Raw genomic sequence first — 16,377 nt, 5'->3', positions numbered from 1 at the left:
TCTAGAAAGTCTATTTTTGAATATATTTTCACCATGTTTGACACAACAATTAGTTGAAAAGCAACACCATGTTTTCACCATTTTTTTTAAATTTTGTTGTTAAATTATTTTATTAAAATGGATTGACACGTATACATGTGCCTATTAGGTATATGTTAAAAAAGATGTACATAGATCATTAATGAATTATTACAACATATATATACAAATACAATATTTATTCCATATATTAAATTATTGGGTTAGAAACAATGTATATTGTATTTTGTTGATTTTTAATTTTAAAAAGGATGATATTGTTGATATTCAATATAAAATTAATAATGAAAAATAAATTATAAATTTGTTATTTAAATAAGATATACAAATAATTAAAAAAAAAAGTTAATAGAGTTGTTTAATTTGAGAATATAGAGAGATGTATTAGCAAAAGTGGAGGTGGTGAAAGAAAGGAGGCCCATGAGTGAGGTGAATAATAGAAAAGAAGAAAGATGCTTAGTTTACAGATTATATTCCATTCATAGTTGTCACACAACGTTATCTTGTTTTCTGTTGTTTGGTTTCCTTCCTATCCCACCATTACCAAATTCATTCCTTGAACCACATCGGCGCAAACACACATATGATGTTTCTTTCTTCATTTTTCTAATTTGAATGAGCCTCCTCCATGCCTTTGATTGGTATGGTACATATCTATCTCGATTCAATTCACAAAACAAAACCCTTATCTTTAATTGAATGTGCTCGCTAATATGTTTGCAGAGATAACAAATCCACATTTACTCAGGGTTCCATTCCCATACTCTAAGCTTTCCTTTGCCGCCTCATTCAATAATGAAGCCTGGAATTCCCATTCATTCCCAAAACACCCTTTACGTTCTTCTTCTTCTAGGTTACCATTTCTCATTAAAGCCGTTGCCACCGCCGACATGGAAACTATGCTTGATGTACCTGAACAACCACTTGATGAGAGAGAGAAGTTGAGAAGATCCAGGATTTCTAAAGCTAATAAAGGAAAATCTCCATGGAACAAAGGAAGAAAGCATACTCCCGGTAACTCTAACTAACTATTCTCTCCTTATTACTTACTCTATTCAAATCTTAACTCTCTTTCATATTTCAACAACAGAAACTTTGCAGAAGATCAAGGAAAGAACACGCATCGCAATGCAGAGTCCTAAGGTGATGTCATGTAAGCATATTTTTGTCTTCATTTTTATGCATATCAATATGTAATCACATGTTCCTTAATATCATTTCGCAATGCAGGTCAAAATGAAGTTAACTAATCTTGGACATGCACAATCGTAGTAACTATAACCCTTTCCATCATATCTATTCTTACTTCCTCTTTTATTATTCCTCCTTTTACAATCTCCTTCCTTCTTTATTCATTCCCACAGGCCAGAAACTAAACTCAAGATTGGTGTCGGAATCAAAAAACTATGGGAAAAGAAGCGTGAAATCAAGATGCTACAGGAGACTTGCTGCTTTCACTGGCAGAATTTAATTGCACAAGCATCCAGACAAGGCTTTATTGGTCAGGAACAGCTGCAATGGAATTCCTATGAAACCTTGGATTGTCACCTTAAGCAGGAGTGGTTGGAGAGTGTTGAACAAAGGAAACTAATGCCAAGGTCAACTTCAGGCAGCAGAGCACCCAAGTCCCTTGAACAGAGAAAAAAAATTGCACAAGCCATTGCTGCAAAATGGGCCACTCCCGTAAGTGTCTATATGTTCCTTACCATCTTGAATGATTCAAGTTACACATTACACCAAATGGTTTAGATAAGTTTCACTTGTACTCAGAAAAAGTTTTGTCAAAGTACTCGTCTGAGGAATTAAAACAGAGTTGCGAATTTCTTTTTGGTACTTTTCTCTTTTCATATTTTTCTGTTATATATCAGGATTACCGTGAAAGAGTTATTTCTGCAATTGTCAAGTATCATGATTCTAATTCTACTGAAAGGAAACCTAGAGCAAGGCCAAGTTATAGTGCACAACCCCCCAAGAAGAGGAAACCCGTTACAAAAAAAGATTCTGATAGCATTTTTGTAAAGAATTCCTCCAAAACTGTTAAGCCAATCAAGTTGAGAAAAAGAAAACCCCCTGCCTATAAGGATCCTTTGGTGAATTCCAAGCTTGAGATGATAAAGAACATTAGAGCGCAGAGAGCTTCCGTGGATACCAGACAAACTCAGGCCATTCAACAAGCAAGGTAACATAGATCAGCAAAATATCATTTCATTCTATTTTAATTAATTTCTTTTATAAATTTTATGTGCATACACTGAAAATTGAAAACTTGTTGTATATTTGAGTGCTTCTTTTGAAACATATTTTCTTTTCTTTTGAGAAAAAGAAAATACTAACAGCCTCTTTTGTTTCTATGATCGGATGCACTGAACTATGGTTACTTCTGTTTTGCTTTCGAGATTAGGTTGTAAAAATACAGGTTCCTCCTGCATATATATTGATGAAATAATGTTATATGCGCAGACTGTTGATTGCTGAAGCTGAGAAAGCTGCCAAGGCACTTGAGGTTGCTGCGGAAAAGAGTCCCATTGCTCAGGCTTCTCTATTAGAAACAAGAAAGCTTATAGCTGAAGCTATTCAATCACTTGAATCCATTGACACACAAAAGACAGAAGACTGTAATGTCCCTTCAGTTAGTTTGAGTGAGGAGGTCAATAAGAAAAACGAATCAACATTTGAAGTTGGCAACCATTCACAAATGGTTCATATAAATGGACACACAACTCTATCATCAAGCGTCTACAAGTTGTCTGGAGATTTTGGTTATCTTTCTCTGGAGAGGCCAGTTAATGGTGATCCAGAACTTCAACTAACCAATGGTTGTGCTTCCTTCCCTTTCAGTTTGAATAGCCAGATAAACCAATATAGCTCATCAAATCTGGAAAAGGAAACAGAACAGTATGAGAGCAGCGAAAACGAATCAGATGATTCTCCAGCTGAAGATGAAACACTATCAAAATCTGATTCTCCAACTGAAGATGATACACCATCAAAATCTGATTCTCCAGCTGAAGATGAAACACAATTAAGATCACCTGTAGCAACAAAAAAGTGGGTTCGCGGAAGGCTCGTTGAACTGAATGAAGAGCAACAGTAAAATGTTTTGCAGCATAATACAAAACTGTTTGTTGCATGTCATATAGATCACCACCACAATTGTCCTTGTTTAACATTGTGATCAACCAAATCATTAGTTGAAATGATTTGTATCAGGCAACCAAGGCTAGGCAGATAGACAGATGGCGACTAAAATAGCATTAGCTAAAGAGAGAATGCACTTTTGTTAGTTTATAGGATCATCATTTACTTCATTTGATCTTGTTACATTAAACTATGAATTAGTTAATCATATAATTATGTTACATTTATATGTTGGCAGTTTTGAAGGCCCAAAGGCACGGTTTGGTGGAGTGTTTACAAGTTTTTCTTTTTACATGCTGATCTTTTTAAGTTATCAACCTTTCCCAGAATTTAGAGAATTATTGTGTTTCATGTCAATTAAGTATCTGCTGGCTGTACACACAAAGACAACATAATTTATTTGAGCTGGATCATTAGGAGTATAATATTTTGGGCAATTGAAGGTTTTACATATAGGAATGCTTCAGATACTTCCCCTGGGGCAGGGGGTAACACAAAATAATGAAATGGAAATGAAAAACAGTTGCATTAAAATTAATAACACACAATTTGGTCTGCCTTAGGGACAATGACATAATATTAAGGTGAATCATATTTGGTGAGGTATGAGTTTATAGTCTTTTCAATATGTTTTCTCTTGGCTTCTTTGTCTTGTATGGCTTTCTCAATATCTTTTTCTACTTGCTCCTTCTGCACAAATCAATCACATAATTGTTTGTCATGATCATATCATATATTAATCAAGAAAATGGTTAGGATATGAATAAACGTACGTCGAGAATATCAGGAAGAGGTGCCTTAACACCATGAACAGCAGCTCGGTCGGAGGTCTTTGTTGTGACAGACATGGAATGTGGAACACCAATTCCAAGACCGGTCTTTCTATAATTACTACTTATCCACCTCCACTTCCTCCTACCAATCAAGAATATATGTCTTGTCTTCTCCATATAATATGCTTGCTGTTGCTGATTACCTGAATGTGTAACTTCACCTAGGCAATACTACTCTCCCTGGATGGTCATCATATAGTAGTGACATGACATGTTTATATGGGTCCTCACCTCATCGCAGCAGTGCCCTCTGGACTCTTCCAACTTTCAACGTGGCACCAATGTACCGTAATTACGTGTCTCTATCCTACCAACATCTCCACCACTCTAGAACTAACTAGGGGTCGCAATTCCTCAGTTAAACTTGCCTCTCAAAAATCTGAAAAAACAGAGCATGAGTGGGACATATTTGATGGTGCTGTCTCGTTTAAAAACCAACTGATATAGACAAGTAAATAGGAACAATCTCTTTGGTTACAGAATGATAATTGCAGAACTTCGAGGGTTTGTATTGTACCTCGCCAATGTCAAAATGACCCTTTTCAATTAAATTCTCAAATATATTTTCTCTCAATCGCTTCCTCTATTTATAGGCAACAATCATTATCCTAATTAATTATTTTCTACTGCAGTTACAATAATAGTTATCTTCAATAAAAACGGCCTATTAATAATAAAATTGTCTCTTATTAACTAACAAGACCCTTGCAATCCTAATCATATCTAACAAAACTCCCCCCTTAAACTATCACCCTCATCTTCAAGGTGATTACAAGAGAATAAAAGAAAAATCAATTACAAAATTATTTTACTCGTATTGATATTAAAGCCAAAGTGTTTGCAGCATCCTTGCAATCCTAATTAAGCGCTCGTATCTTACATAAAATCACTATGAAAATCCCTTCTAGTTTATGGTGATCTAGTTCTCTACTGATTTGAAAGGATACTTGTAAAATATGTTAGTGTAATTTAGTAAGAAATTAGGATAAAACTTTATAAGTGTGTGATGAATCATATTTATGTGTGAAGAATTTAGACATGTTAAAAAATACTTAATATGTGGGTGATGTGATTCGATAGTGGAAACCTAATAACAGGTGGTCTATTAGATCTTAAACGAAACTCTTTATACTATGTTAAGAAGTGTGGTTTGACCTAACTCATTTCTACAAAACTGACTTGTAGGCTGAGGATTGCACTCTTATAAACACATGTTCATGTCATATATTATATGATGTAAGACTCTTAACATTCATGATTTCACTTTAATCTATTCAAAACATGGATGTTGATGTGTTACCTACTCAATTGAACACAACTCTAATATCTTATTGTCACAAATATACTTGTATGTTTCAACAATTCAAAATCAAGATATCAGTAGAAAAAAGACAAAATAAGAACAAAAAGAAGAAACAACAAACGTTAAACAACTACCATTTTAGTTGAAACCCATAGATACTGAACAAGAACAACAAAAATCACAAACATAAAATAATCCACAAAAAAAATGATCAATAAGTAAAGGAAATCAACTTCCAGCATTGGTAGAATCAAATGTACAAAAACTATTAAGTTTTTTTTCTTCCTTATTTATCTAAAACAACAAAAAATGTTTTTGTTAAACAATGACATTTTTCATATGAACTACGAGGAAGACATGAACATTGGACAAGCTTAGCAAAAGTACAAACTTGAAGAAATATGAAATGAAACTAAGAACAAGATCCAAAATTTACCAAGACACTGATCAACAACATCCAAAATGAAACACAAAAACATTAAAAAGGTGATAAACAAATGGGTATGAAAAACCCCCCCAAAAGCACCAAACTTTATCTCTATTGCACCATTCACACCCCCAAAACAATGAAATTTAACAAAATTTAGCTTCACTAGCAAACCCTCATACTATGGTGTTGACGACCATATTAGTGTTGATATGTGTCATAGCGCCTCATTTTGCCACTATGCAAAAGAAGGCGATTGAGGTGGTTGTGAATGAAAGTAGGTGTGGCTAAGGTCATTTTAGGGGTGGCAAACGGACATGCCCGCCCTGTTTAGGCCCGCCCCGTAAAAGCCCGCGAAAAAACGGGGCGGTGCGGGGCGGACATATTTGAGAATGCAGGTCTAAAACCTTACCTTGCCCCGCAAAAAAGTGAGGCCGGGGCGGGGAAAGTCCGCAGACATTGAACCTTTTAGGCGTAAAAATAGTAAAATTGTATGAAAAAACTAATGCCCGCAAAAAAAACGGGGCGGGCGGACACATTAAAGGGAGCGAGCCTAAAACCTTGCCCCGCCCCGTGAAAAAATGCTGGTAAAACGGGCTTTCCCCGCGGGCCGAGTTTTGCCACTCGAGTCAGTTTTAGTGGATCTCACAGTGGACATCAATTCTATTGGCTAAAAAGTACAACGAGAGTCAACTCCTTTGTGGTGAAGGGTTTGTGGATTTAGGGTATTTGAATGTGTTTAGGGCTAGCTCACTTAGGGTAGTAAGAACCTCTGTGTCTGGTTTTCTCGTGAGAGATCTGATCCCCTTTCCTATTTTGAGAATGGGGTATATATAGAAGGCTTATTGGACTCCTTATAATATATATGGAGTAGAGGGGACACGTTCTCCCTTGAATTATGAAGGGGATAGTTTCTCCATCGATTCTCTTTCCAATCATTCCTCGTTTGGACACATCATCACCCACATTTATTTTATTGAGAATATATGTAGTGGGAGTTAATTGAGGAAGCCCAAGCCCAATAGGTCGACCTATCACCCCAAATTTGGGTGGTCTATTACGACACGTTGAACAGCTTATCACCACGCGTTGGGCGTCCGACCATTGTTGAGGCAATGAGGTTGTTTCACGTACTCTTGGGGCTTCCTTCTTATGATCCAGTAAAATGATCTCAATATAACTAATGCATATGGTTTATTGTCAAAATGATTTATAAATGACTTATAATATATGGTTTATTGTTATGAAAATTTCTTTTTTTAAGGGGTGTAAATATTGTCATTGGGTTTCATTAGGTTTGTTTATATTTTGAAATTTGAATTCATCCCATTCTTAATCAGCCCATACAATACATACATACATACACAATTTTGTAGATTTGTTGGGAGATTAAAATTCAAATAATTTTTTGGCGTATCTCTCTGATAAAGTGATTTATTGTATAATATGTGTATTTGAATTTCAATCTCCATATAATATGTATGGGCTGTTTAGGATGTCAATGATGAGAGTATACGATGGTGGTGTAAGTAGTCGGGCCTATTTAACAGGCAGCTGTTGAAATGGGCCGGTGAGTAGTCGTTTTCGTCAACTCATCGAAGACTCAGAATACCTTTTGACAACAAAATTCACTACATTCAACGAAGAAGAAGCAATGCAGAGAGTTTCCGAAGAAGAAGAAGAAGAAGAACACCAACTTATCCACCAACACAACCAGAGGAACCTCCCTCCTTTTTTCACCACCAAACTCAAGTTCTTCAACTTTCAAAAGAGGTACCTCTTCGCTATTCTCCCTCTCTCCATCATCATCTTCTTCTATTTCGCCCCCGATCCCCACTCCGTCTTCTCCCTCACCTTCTCCTCTCCCCATCAATCCAACCATTCCCAATTGCGAGCCCTCTACCTCCTCCGCAAACAGAATTCACTACTTCTCCGCGCTTTTAACTCCACTTCCCCGCAATTCGACAATCTTAAATCAACATTGATCCACCAGATTTCATTCAACTCGCAAATTCAACAGGTTCTACTAAACCCCCATGGAATCGAAGATTTTGACGATAGATGCACAACAGTGGGACGGAATGTGTCGCATAGAAGAACCATTAAATGGAAACCCAAAGCTAATAAGTATTTACTTGCCTTATGCGTATCGGAGCATCTCATTTGCTTACAGAAACACATGCTTATTGCAGCTCTTTTGAACCGGGTTTTGATTATTCCCAATTCGAAACTGGTTGATTATGAGTACGACAGAGTGTTGGATATTGATCATATCAATCAATGCATTGGAAGGAAGGTAGTGATCCCCTTTGAACAACAATTTTCCAACCATCATCATCACCATCACCTTACTGATACATCAGTTAAGCTCCTTTGTTATTTTGCACTCCCTCAACCCTGTTTTCTAGACCAACAACATTTCAGGAAGAAAATGAAACTGTTAGGATTGTCTATGAGTAAACCAGAGGTAGTTTGGGCGGAAGAAGATACAAAGAAACCTACAAATAGAACCGTTGAAGATGTTGTGTCCAAGTTTACAAGCGACGAACCTGTTGTCGCTATTGGGGATGTTTACTATGCTGACATAGAGTCGATGAGTGATCCTATCGCTCACCGCTGCAACAGTCTCATTCAACCCACACGCCTTATCTTTCTCACTGCTCAGCGCTTTATTCAAACTTTCCTGGGAAGAAACTTTGTTGCGTTGCATTTTCCAAGAAACCGCTTTTTGAAATTCTGGTGCGTTTTTCCTTCAATTTCAATAATGAAATGCTCAATTATTTACCTCTGATGAATGAATGATCCATATTCGTGGTTGTTGGCAGTAATGATGCCAACCGAACGAGTTGTTTTTATCCGATTCCTCAAGCAGCAGATTGCATATCGCGGGTGGTAGAAAGAGCCAATGCACCTGTCATTTATCTTTCCTCAGATGCTGCAGAATCCGATATTCGTCTGCTTCAATCGCTAATTGTGGTCAACGGTAGGTCTGTTCCACTTGTTAAGCGTCCTCCTCGTAATTCAGCAGAAAAATGGGATGCTTTGTTATACAGACATCATATTGAAGGAGATCCTCAGGTGAGACGAGTAGACTGTAATATTGGATGCTTTGGCCACTGCATTTTGTGTATTATATTGAATGTGAATATTGTGTATGCTTAAGGTGGAAGCTATGTTGGACAAGACTATATGTGCCATGTCTAGCGTGCTCATCGGAGCTTCCAGGTCAACTTTCACTCGAGACATCCAACAGCTAAGAAAGGATTGGGGATCAGCATCATTGTGCGATGAGTATCTTTGCAAAGATGAGGAGCCAAATGTTGTTACAGAAAATGAATAAGTAAGTTAGAGGGTTCTTTCTGCTTCATAGCTTTGACTGAAACTTGTCAATATTGTGTGATAATAGAATTGGCTATTTGGATCTTTAACCGTTGCCTGTTATGTATATTTTGTAACATACCCTAATTATAGTTTGTATGATCAACATGTTACAGGTTTAGCCTAAATTTGTTCCATTGAAACTTCTGCCACTTAAACTTTTAGGAGAATTTCTCCCCCCAACAAATTTTATAAATCTCTAAAACACTATTTTATTTTCATCTATTTTTAGGTGTCCAGTGTTCAACTAAGTGTAGATTTGAACACTTGAAAAATCATGTTCAAATTCATGATTACTAAAATCTTGATAATGATAAATGAGTTTTGAGAGAAGATATACCAATGAATCATCTACTGAATACTATTAATCACTTGCTTAAACTATGTTACCCATTTCTATTGATGCAAGTGAAATCACCAAATTTAGTTCAAGTATATTTTTGCATTCTTGAAGTAAATTAATCACAAATTTAAATTGTTTACTTGTACTAATTAAGTCCATTTTTATTTTGATCAGATGAATTCTTATAAAATGTGTATAGTTATTATCTTTTTTGTTAGAGAAGTAAATACCCTTTTTTATACATAAAGATCCAACTTAATAAAAAAGATACAAGATAAAGAATCAAACCAAAGCTTTAAACTGAGCAAGCTCTTTCTTAAAGATCATTAGTTATCATGAATAGAATACAGTTACATCCCTAAATTGAGTTTGAACTTTGCAACCTTGACTCTTTTTGGTGAATGCAACCTTGACTTTATATTACAAAAATAAAAGTAGTTACTCAAATATCATGCAACACCCTTTGTCTAGATTGCTTAATAAATGGTGCAATCAATCTAACTTAGAAAATTGTATGGATTGAGGGGTTAGAAAAACAGAAAGAGAAAAAAAATGTGTACAATATTAGCTTTGGGGACATTGTAGTAATACAAGAGAAGGATTATGTTCCGATTTGGACGTCTCTTATAGCTGGTTCATCACTTCCTCGTAGGGATCCTCCATGATCACTTCCAAATGTTGTCCGCCTGCTCATGTTAGCTCGCTGCACTAATCGTACAAGTGCTTGAACCACCTCTGACATTGGTGGTCGGAATTCAGGCTCCGGCTGTCACAAAAAATATATAAATTAGAATTATATTAACACAAGCAAATTTTTTCGACCCACACACACTCATCTTGATGGAGACAAAAAAATACCTGAACACAAAGAGCAATAACATCAGCAAAACGTGATAGAGATTTAACAGGATATAGCCCTTTCAGGGCAGGATCAACCATTTTAGCCAATGCATCAATGTCGTGAAGCTGGGGCGTTGCCCATCGAACCAGAGACTGGTCAGGTCTTGCTCTTGAGCTGTTACAAAATGATTTAACAATCATCACCCCCATAATATTATATTATCTGTAACTTCAAACTCTGCAGGATCAATATTTTAATTCTTACCTATCAAATGGTTTGCGGCCACTTAGAAGCTCCAACATGACAACCCCAAAGCTGTAGATATCACTTTTAAAGGTATACTGACCAGACAATGCAACTTCAGGGGCATCATATCCCGATCCAACATTATGGTTCAGTATCTGATCGTACCAAAGTTATTAATTCAACAATTCACTTAACATAATAACAAGGGATAAAGAGCATTATCATCATTCCAACTAAAGTGCAAAACAATTATAATATACATCCAACTGAATTTCAGGCATGCGGCTTTTTTTTCTTTGGTAAGTTAGTTAGAACCCTAGGGTACGACACTGTTTACTTTGTTAGATTTTAAAATTAGCTCGTAAAATGACTTTTCCCAATGAAAAACCCAACTAGCACACTTTTCTTATCATTCATAATAAGAAAAACTCCCGCATTCATATGGTTATCAAGCTCTTAAAAAATTTATATCCCCAAGTTGGTCCAAGAGTTTCATAACTTGAAAAATCAACTAGGGCATTTTTCCACTCAACTAAAACCTTTGTATACTTAAATAAATGTTACAATCAATGACAAAAAAAAGTTGGACAGTTAGGTTGAACCAGCCAAGTCACTAGAATCCAGAAACCAAAAGATTTAAAAGCAAAGTAGATGGCAGTTGAACCAGTCCCAAATTAATAAAAAAAAACTAGTGCCAAAATATTGGTTTTTTTTTCTATTTGCATTTTTTATTTTATCTTAAACATTGCAACACAAAAATATAAATGTATAATTTTACTTATAGATGGCTATTATTTAGTCTATTGCTATTAATTTTACATATCTTGATTTTTTGTTACTATTACTAGTTTATCCACTTAAATTACATTCGACTAAATGAACGGTAAACCATACTTCAATCCCTAGATGGTTTTTTGAAATTTGGACATAACTCAGCATTTTAGGCAGCATACATGATGTACAAGAGTTCAAAGGGATTTACAACAATTGAGTTTAACCTACTGAATGCTCAACAAACAAACAATTATAATGCTGTTAATTCACAACATACAGTTCCGTAAACTATAAAATCACCTGCTCTGCATTTGGAATGTAGCTTGCCAATCCACAGTCTGAAAGATGAGGATTAAGCTCTGCATCAAGTAATATATTGGCTGACTTAATATTCTTATGCACAACTGATGGAGAACAAACTTCATGCAGGTACCTAGGACAAAAATTGATGGATAAGTTAAGTCCGGAGTCTCAGTTCTCAAGCAAAACATTGATCAATGCTTTATGTCCTACCATATGTTGCCACATACTTAAATCAATTGTATGTCAAATGCATTGATTACTTAAGTGAAGCAGCAATTTTCTATTGCTGATACTGATTTTAAAGGTGATAGAAGATAAATTTCATATTTTACAGTCCAAACTATTCTTCCTGCTTTTACATTTCCAAATTTGAGCACTAGATATAGTAACAATCCAGACAACATTTTTTAAATAGGAAAACAGAGCAAGTTACACAGGAGATAGATATAAAACCAATCAAGCCATAAAAGTCCTTGTGTAAGCTATGTGAAATGCTAAGAGAAATATATAAATGGGGAAGAGATATAGGAATGACTATGAGTTAATAAACTGATGGAAAACCTGGATTTACAAGATTAAAATATTAATTATGCAATGATGACAAAATTCTCCACTAGATAGGATCTTCATATCCCATTAGTTCACAACTAACTTACTCTAAAGCACGTGCAGTCCCCAGAGCTATCTTGACACGGGAATTCCATATCAATGGTTTACTGAATTCATCAGACACGTGAAGGAAATCATGCAGTGATCCATTTTTATGAAACTCGTAAACTAAGAGGTGTTGCCCATGCTCTGAGCAATAACCTACAAGCTCTGTTACATTGGGATGGTGTAAATGGGAGATGTTTGACACTATTTCTATAAAATCTTCTGTAAAATCATTGGGAATGACAGATGAATCTATTTTCTTCACTGCAAGAACCTACAAAATTTTAAAAAACAAAGTTAAAACCATTAATATTCTTTAAGCACGTGCAATGATTCGAGTCTTGTCAACAGTAGAAGAGTTCATTGAATATATAATGAGATCATATTAGCTATGTCAGTAATGTCAATATGTCCACATGGATTTCCACGATTCTTTGCTTTTTTCCCCCGGGATCAAGAGACTGGAAAGATATTAAAACAAAGAACCTTATATGTATAAAAATATGCATGGATCCACATGTATGTGTGATGATGATATTGTTAAGACTTGATCCCTTCCCGGAAAATTTACATAATATCTTGATACAATTCTGATATGCGAATATTTGCTATTGAATCAAACATAGAGTTGATTTGCATGAATAACGGCTAAGAAATACCTTTCCATCATCAAATTGAGCACGGTACACACGCCCGAAAGACCCCTCACCAATAAGATGATCCATACTGAAGCTGCCAGTAGTAATCTGAAGATCGGCTATAGAATATGATTGCACATCAGTAGGAGGTGTCACAGTCTTCTTGACAATAGGGGAGTTAATTGAGAATTCGTTGTTATCAAATGATTTATGGCGATCAATAGGTGGGGGTTTGAGATTCATTGAGGCAGAAGTGTCAAACTTCTTCAAGTCAAGTACGGAAGAAGTCTGCACAGATGTAACTTCTGCATTATGACATAAAAATATGTTAATTTGGACAACAAAGTTGAAACACAACTTAATTGTTGAACTTGAATGTTGAATTGAAGGGGCATTAATTAGGAAAAGCAAGATTGCTAACAAGAAATGTAGACTTCATTTATCAAAAAGCAGAATCTTGTATAAGAACATCCAATAGAAAGGTGTTTTCTCAAAAATATAACTAATGAAATGCAAATCTTAGAGTAAAAAAAGGTGAAGTGTTCTTAATATAATAAAAATGAGCAACATAGAATAATGATGAACTCATCATGAAAAATAATAAATATATGAGAATTGTATGCAAGATGCATACCATGTGCTTCATTTGAAGGAGGGGGAGCGGTAGACTGATTGCCTAACTTTTCTAAATCAGAAGATGACTTTTTCGATTTTCTCTTCACCAGAAAGAATGCTACTAGTGCCCCAACAACAATGATGGAGATCACAATTCCAGCTATAACACCACCTCCTATTCCAGATTTTTTGCCCTCATCTTTTGTGCCACTGCCGGCATCTTGGCCAGTGGTAGTTCCACCACCTGATTTGTGGTGCTCTTTGCTTTTAGGTATTGGAGGCGTCCCAGGAGGAGGGGGTGGTGCAGGTCCTGAGCTCCACGCATTACCACCCGTCCTGTCATTAAATTTGTCCCATTTTTATGCTTGGAGAAATTTATGGCGAAAATTAGATTCCTAGTTACCAAATTGCTGATAATGGCAATGCTTACTGAAGGTCTATGTTTTTCAACTGCTCCGGTATCCAACCTGTGAAATTATTGTTTTCTACATTCCTGTGAATAATTGGAGAAAGTAAACACAAATGGTTTCTTACAGAAATATAGTAAAGGATATTATACGATACAATAGAGACGCACAAACTATTCAGAGTCAGATTAGCAAGAATGTCAATAGTGCCTGTAAATTGGTTGTTTTGCAGATACCTGCACAAATGTATACATGCCAACTTAGAATGAAATGAATAACATGCAAAGAATTAGCGCAAAACATCAATAATTTGGATATCTACATGGTGGTAATGCCTGAAAGTGAGCTCATAGTTTGAGGGAGGTCGCCTGTCAAAGAATTGAAAGAGAGGTCTCTGCAACAAGAAAAATATTTTAATTCATTCATTCCTGAATCATTATCAAAGCCCAAAAATAGTTCAGGTTGCAAACGAAAAGCGTTGAAACATGAAATGAAAAACAATACATTGTGAAATTTTACATTGTGTGTGTAGAATGCAAAGCAAATAAAAAAATTCATTAAATCATATTAAAGCTGAAAAGTGATAACAATTAATATATTATAGTTACACGGTAAAGAATAAATTGACACCCATCTAGACTACATTTTAATGCAGTTGAATGGTTGGAGGAAATCTCACAATTTGGAGAGGGTAGAAAGATTTTGGAAGTTGAGATTGAGTGGTTGCTGGAGCTGATTGTGATTGAGATTCCTACATTCTCAAAAAACAATAATGAGGAAATGAATACGTTTGCATTATCCTGCGGATGTTAGAAGAGAATTACATACAGGTCAGTAAGAGAGGTGAGGTTAGAAATAGAGTAAGGGACAGTCCCAGTCAAGTTATTATGAGCAAAATTTCTGCAACCAAAGAAAGAAGATTGTTAATAAGAATAATAACAAATAGAAGATTGAGAAGCAGAGATATATAGAAGACATACAAACGTTGGAGATTTGGAGGAAGTTGGTATGGTATGGTTCCAACAAGATTGTTGTTACTCATGTCTCTGCAAAAGGTGAGAAGAAACAAGTGTAAGGAACAATGAAGATAGAAATGGATGTACATGTGTTGAATGGGGCAATTAATCTTACAGATTGGTGAGAGAGGTCAAGGCGTCTAATCCGTAAGCCAGTGTACCGGTTAGACCAAGATTGGATAAGTTTCTGATGATTAACATAAAAAGAATATTAATGAGAAAGCGGGAGGAAAAGTAATAATAATGGCAATAAAGCGAAGAGGAAGATTGTGAAAGTATTATACATTTGAGTAACACGAGTGCCTGAGCAAGTAATGCCTTTCCAGGACTGTCCACATGGATCATCACCATTAGCAGGCCAACCTAGTTGGGGAGGTGAATTTAAACTTTGAAAAATAGCTTTTACAGAAGCAACTGCATGAAACATAAGAAAATGGGTATTATTGACTGATATAGCAAGAATAGGTTATGGAGTGAGTAAGCATTAATTGATTACTAATTAAGTAGTAGCAGTAATAGCAAGAATAGGTTATGGAGTGAGTAAGCATTAATTGATTAATTTAAGTGATTACTAATTAAGTAGTAGCAGTAATAGTAAGTGAATAAATTAGGTAATAGTAATCCTAAAAGTAGAAGAAGGGTGAACCGACAGTCGAAAGATGAGTTATTGAGATTGAGAAGGCATGCAAAGTAATAGTGAGAGATGAAGAGCAGGAAGCAACAAACCATCAGTTGGATCTGTGGCGGTGGCAGCATTGAAAAGAAGAATGAAAGTAGCGATGAACAACAACCACGGGTCCATCCCAGAACCCAGAAAGGAAGCAAAAGGATATTCTTCTTGTGTAGTCAAAAATCCTAATAATATTGTAGTAATTGATGGGGTTGGGTGAGAGTGGGGTTTATGCTGAGCTGAGAAGAACAGAGCGAGCAGCGCGAATGAATAGACACAAGAATCCAAAGCCTCACATTCCAACGTTATTATTATTCTAATATCTATATCTATACTCCATTAAATTAATCCCTACATTTTTTTATTTATAAATTAAATTAAATAATACTAGTAGTGGTATTTATTTTGAGGGGGTGTGTGTGCCCACTCTATATATTGTTGTAGGATTCATTTTTCCTTTCACAATCAGTCACACCTTTTCACTTTTTTTGTTCTTTATTTTCTTTTTATTTTTTATTTTGCATAATTTTAAAATCATTTAACTAGTTTTAATGTTTTGTTAGGGTCTCTTAACTATAAGACATTAAATATATTTAAAAATTAATATTTTATTTAACTTTGAGAGATTTTATTTTCGAAGGTTAAAAATCCCAACAAAGTGATAATTATGTGTAAAAAAATATCAATCATATTACAAGTAATACCATATCATCATGATCACATATGAAGAATAGGGGTGGCAAACGGGCATG

General features: G+C 35.4%; 3 protein-coding genes across 5 annotated transcripts; 2 read left to right on the top strand and 1 right to left on the bottom strand.

Moving 5' to 3' along the window:
• The first annotated feature begins 520 nt into the window (after positions 1-520).
• LOC131626598 (uncharacterized) lies at positions 521-3,404 on the top strand. 2 transcript variants are annotated; one of them, XM_058897423.1, is made up of 7 exons: positions 521-680; positions 893-1,053; positions 1,130-1,182; positions 1,270-1,307; positions 1,404-1,722; positions 1,908-2,218; positions 2,500-3,404. In XM_058897423.1, exons 1-7 carry the CDS (start codon positions 655-657, stop codon positions 3,131-3,133), a joined length of 1,542 nt encoding a protein of 513 aa, XP_058753406.1. In that variant the 5' UTR covers positions 521-654; the 3' UTR covers positions 3,134-3,404. The 2 variants fall into 2 exon arrangements, with proteins under 2 accessions (XP_058753406.1, XP_058753405.1); XM_058897422.1 differs by having other exon boundaries at positions 763-1,053.
• A 3,820-nt stretch (positions 3,405-7,224) lies between these two features.
• LOC131626597 (O-fucosyltransferase 36-like) lies at positions 7,225-12,292 on the top strand. 2 transcript variants are annotated; one of them, XM_058897421.1, is made up of 4 exons: positions 7,225-8,479; positions 8,566-8,818; positions 8,904-9,080; positions 11,752-12,292. In XM_058897421.1, the coding sequence occupies exons 1-3, from the start codon at positions 7,395-7,397 to the stop codon at positions 9,078-9,080; spliced, it is 1,515 nt and encodes a 504-aa protein (XP_058753404.1). In that variant the 5' UTR covers positions 7,225-7,394; the 3' UTR covers positions 11,752-12,292. The 2 variants fall into 2 exon arrangements, with proteins under 2 accessions (XP_058753404.1, XP_058753403.1); XM_058897420.1 differs by lacking the exon at positions 11,752-12,292 and having other exon boundaries at positions 7,226-8,479; positions 8,904-9,246.
• On the bottom strand, positions 9,756-15,923 carry LOC131626596 (protein STRUBBELIG-RECEPTOR FAMILY 7). The gene is made up of 16 exons (XM_058897419.1): positions 15,682-15,923; positions 15,240-15,369; positions 15,071-15,142; positions 14,920-14,985; positions 14,768-14,839; positions 14,619-14,690; positions 14,262-14,333; positions 14,110-14,175; positions 13,963-14,025; positions 13,552-13,868; positions 12,939-13,222; positions 12,282-12,553; positions 11,623-11,755; positions 10,567-10,703; positions 10,320-10,476; positions 9,756-10,227 (listed from the first exon to the last, which is right to left on the bottom strand). Exons 1-16 carry the CDS (start codon positions 15,755-15,757, stop codon positions 10,063-10,065), a joined length of 2,154 nt encoding a protein of 717 aa, XP_058753402.1. The 5' UTR covers positions 15,758-15,923; the 3' UTR covers positions 9,756-10,062.
• Positions 15,924-16,377: the final 454 nt, after the last annotated feature.

This window comes from Vicia villosa, unplaced genomic scaffold (assembly GCF_029867415.1).
Source record: "Vicia villosa cultivar HV-30 ecotype Madison, WI unplaced genomic scaffold, Vvil1.0 ctg.000308F_1_1, whole genome shotgun sequence".
NCBI lineage: Eukaryota > Viridiplantae > Streptophyta > Magnoliopsida > Fabales > Fabaceae > Vicia > Vicia villosa.
The sequence above is the reverse complement of the archived record's forward strand: the minus strand, read 5'-3'. Positions and strand labels throughout refer to the sequence as shown.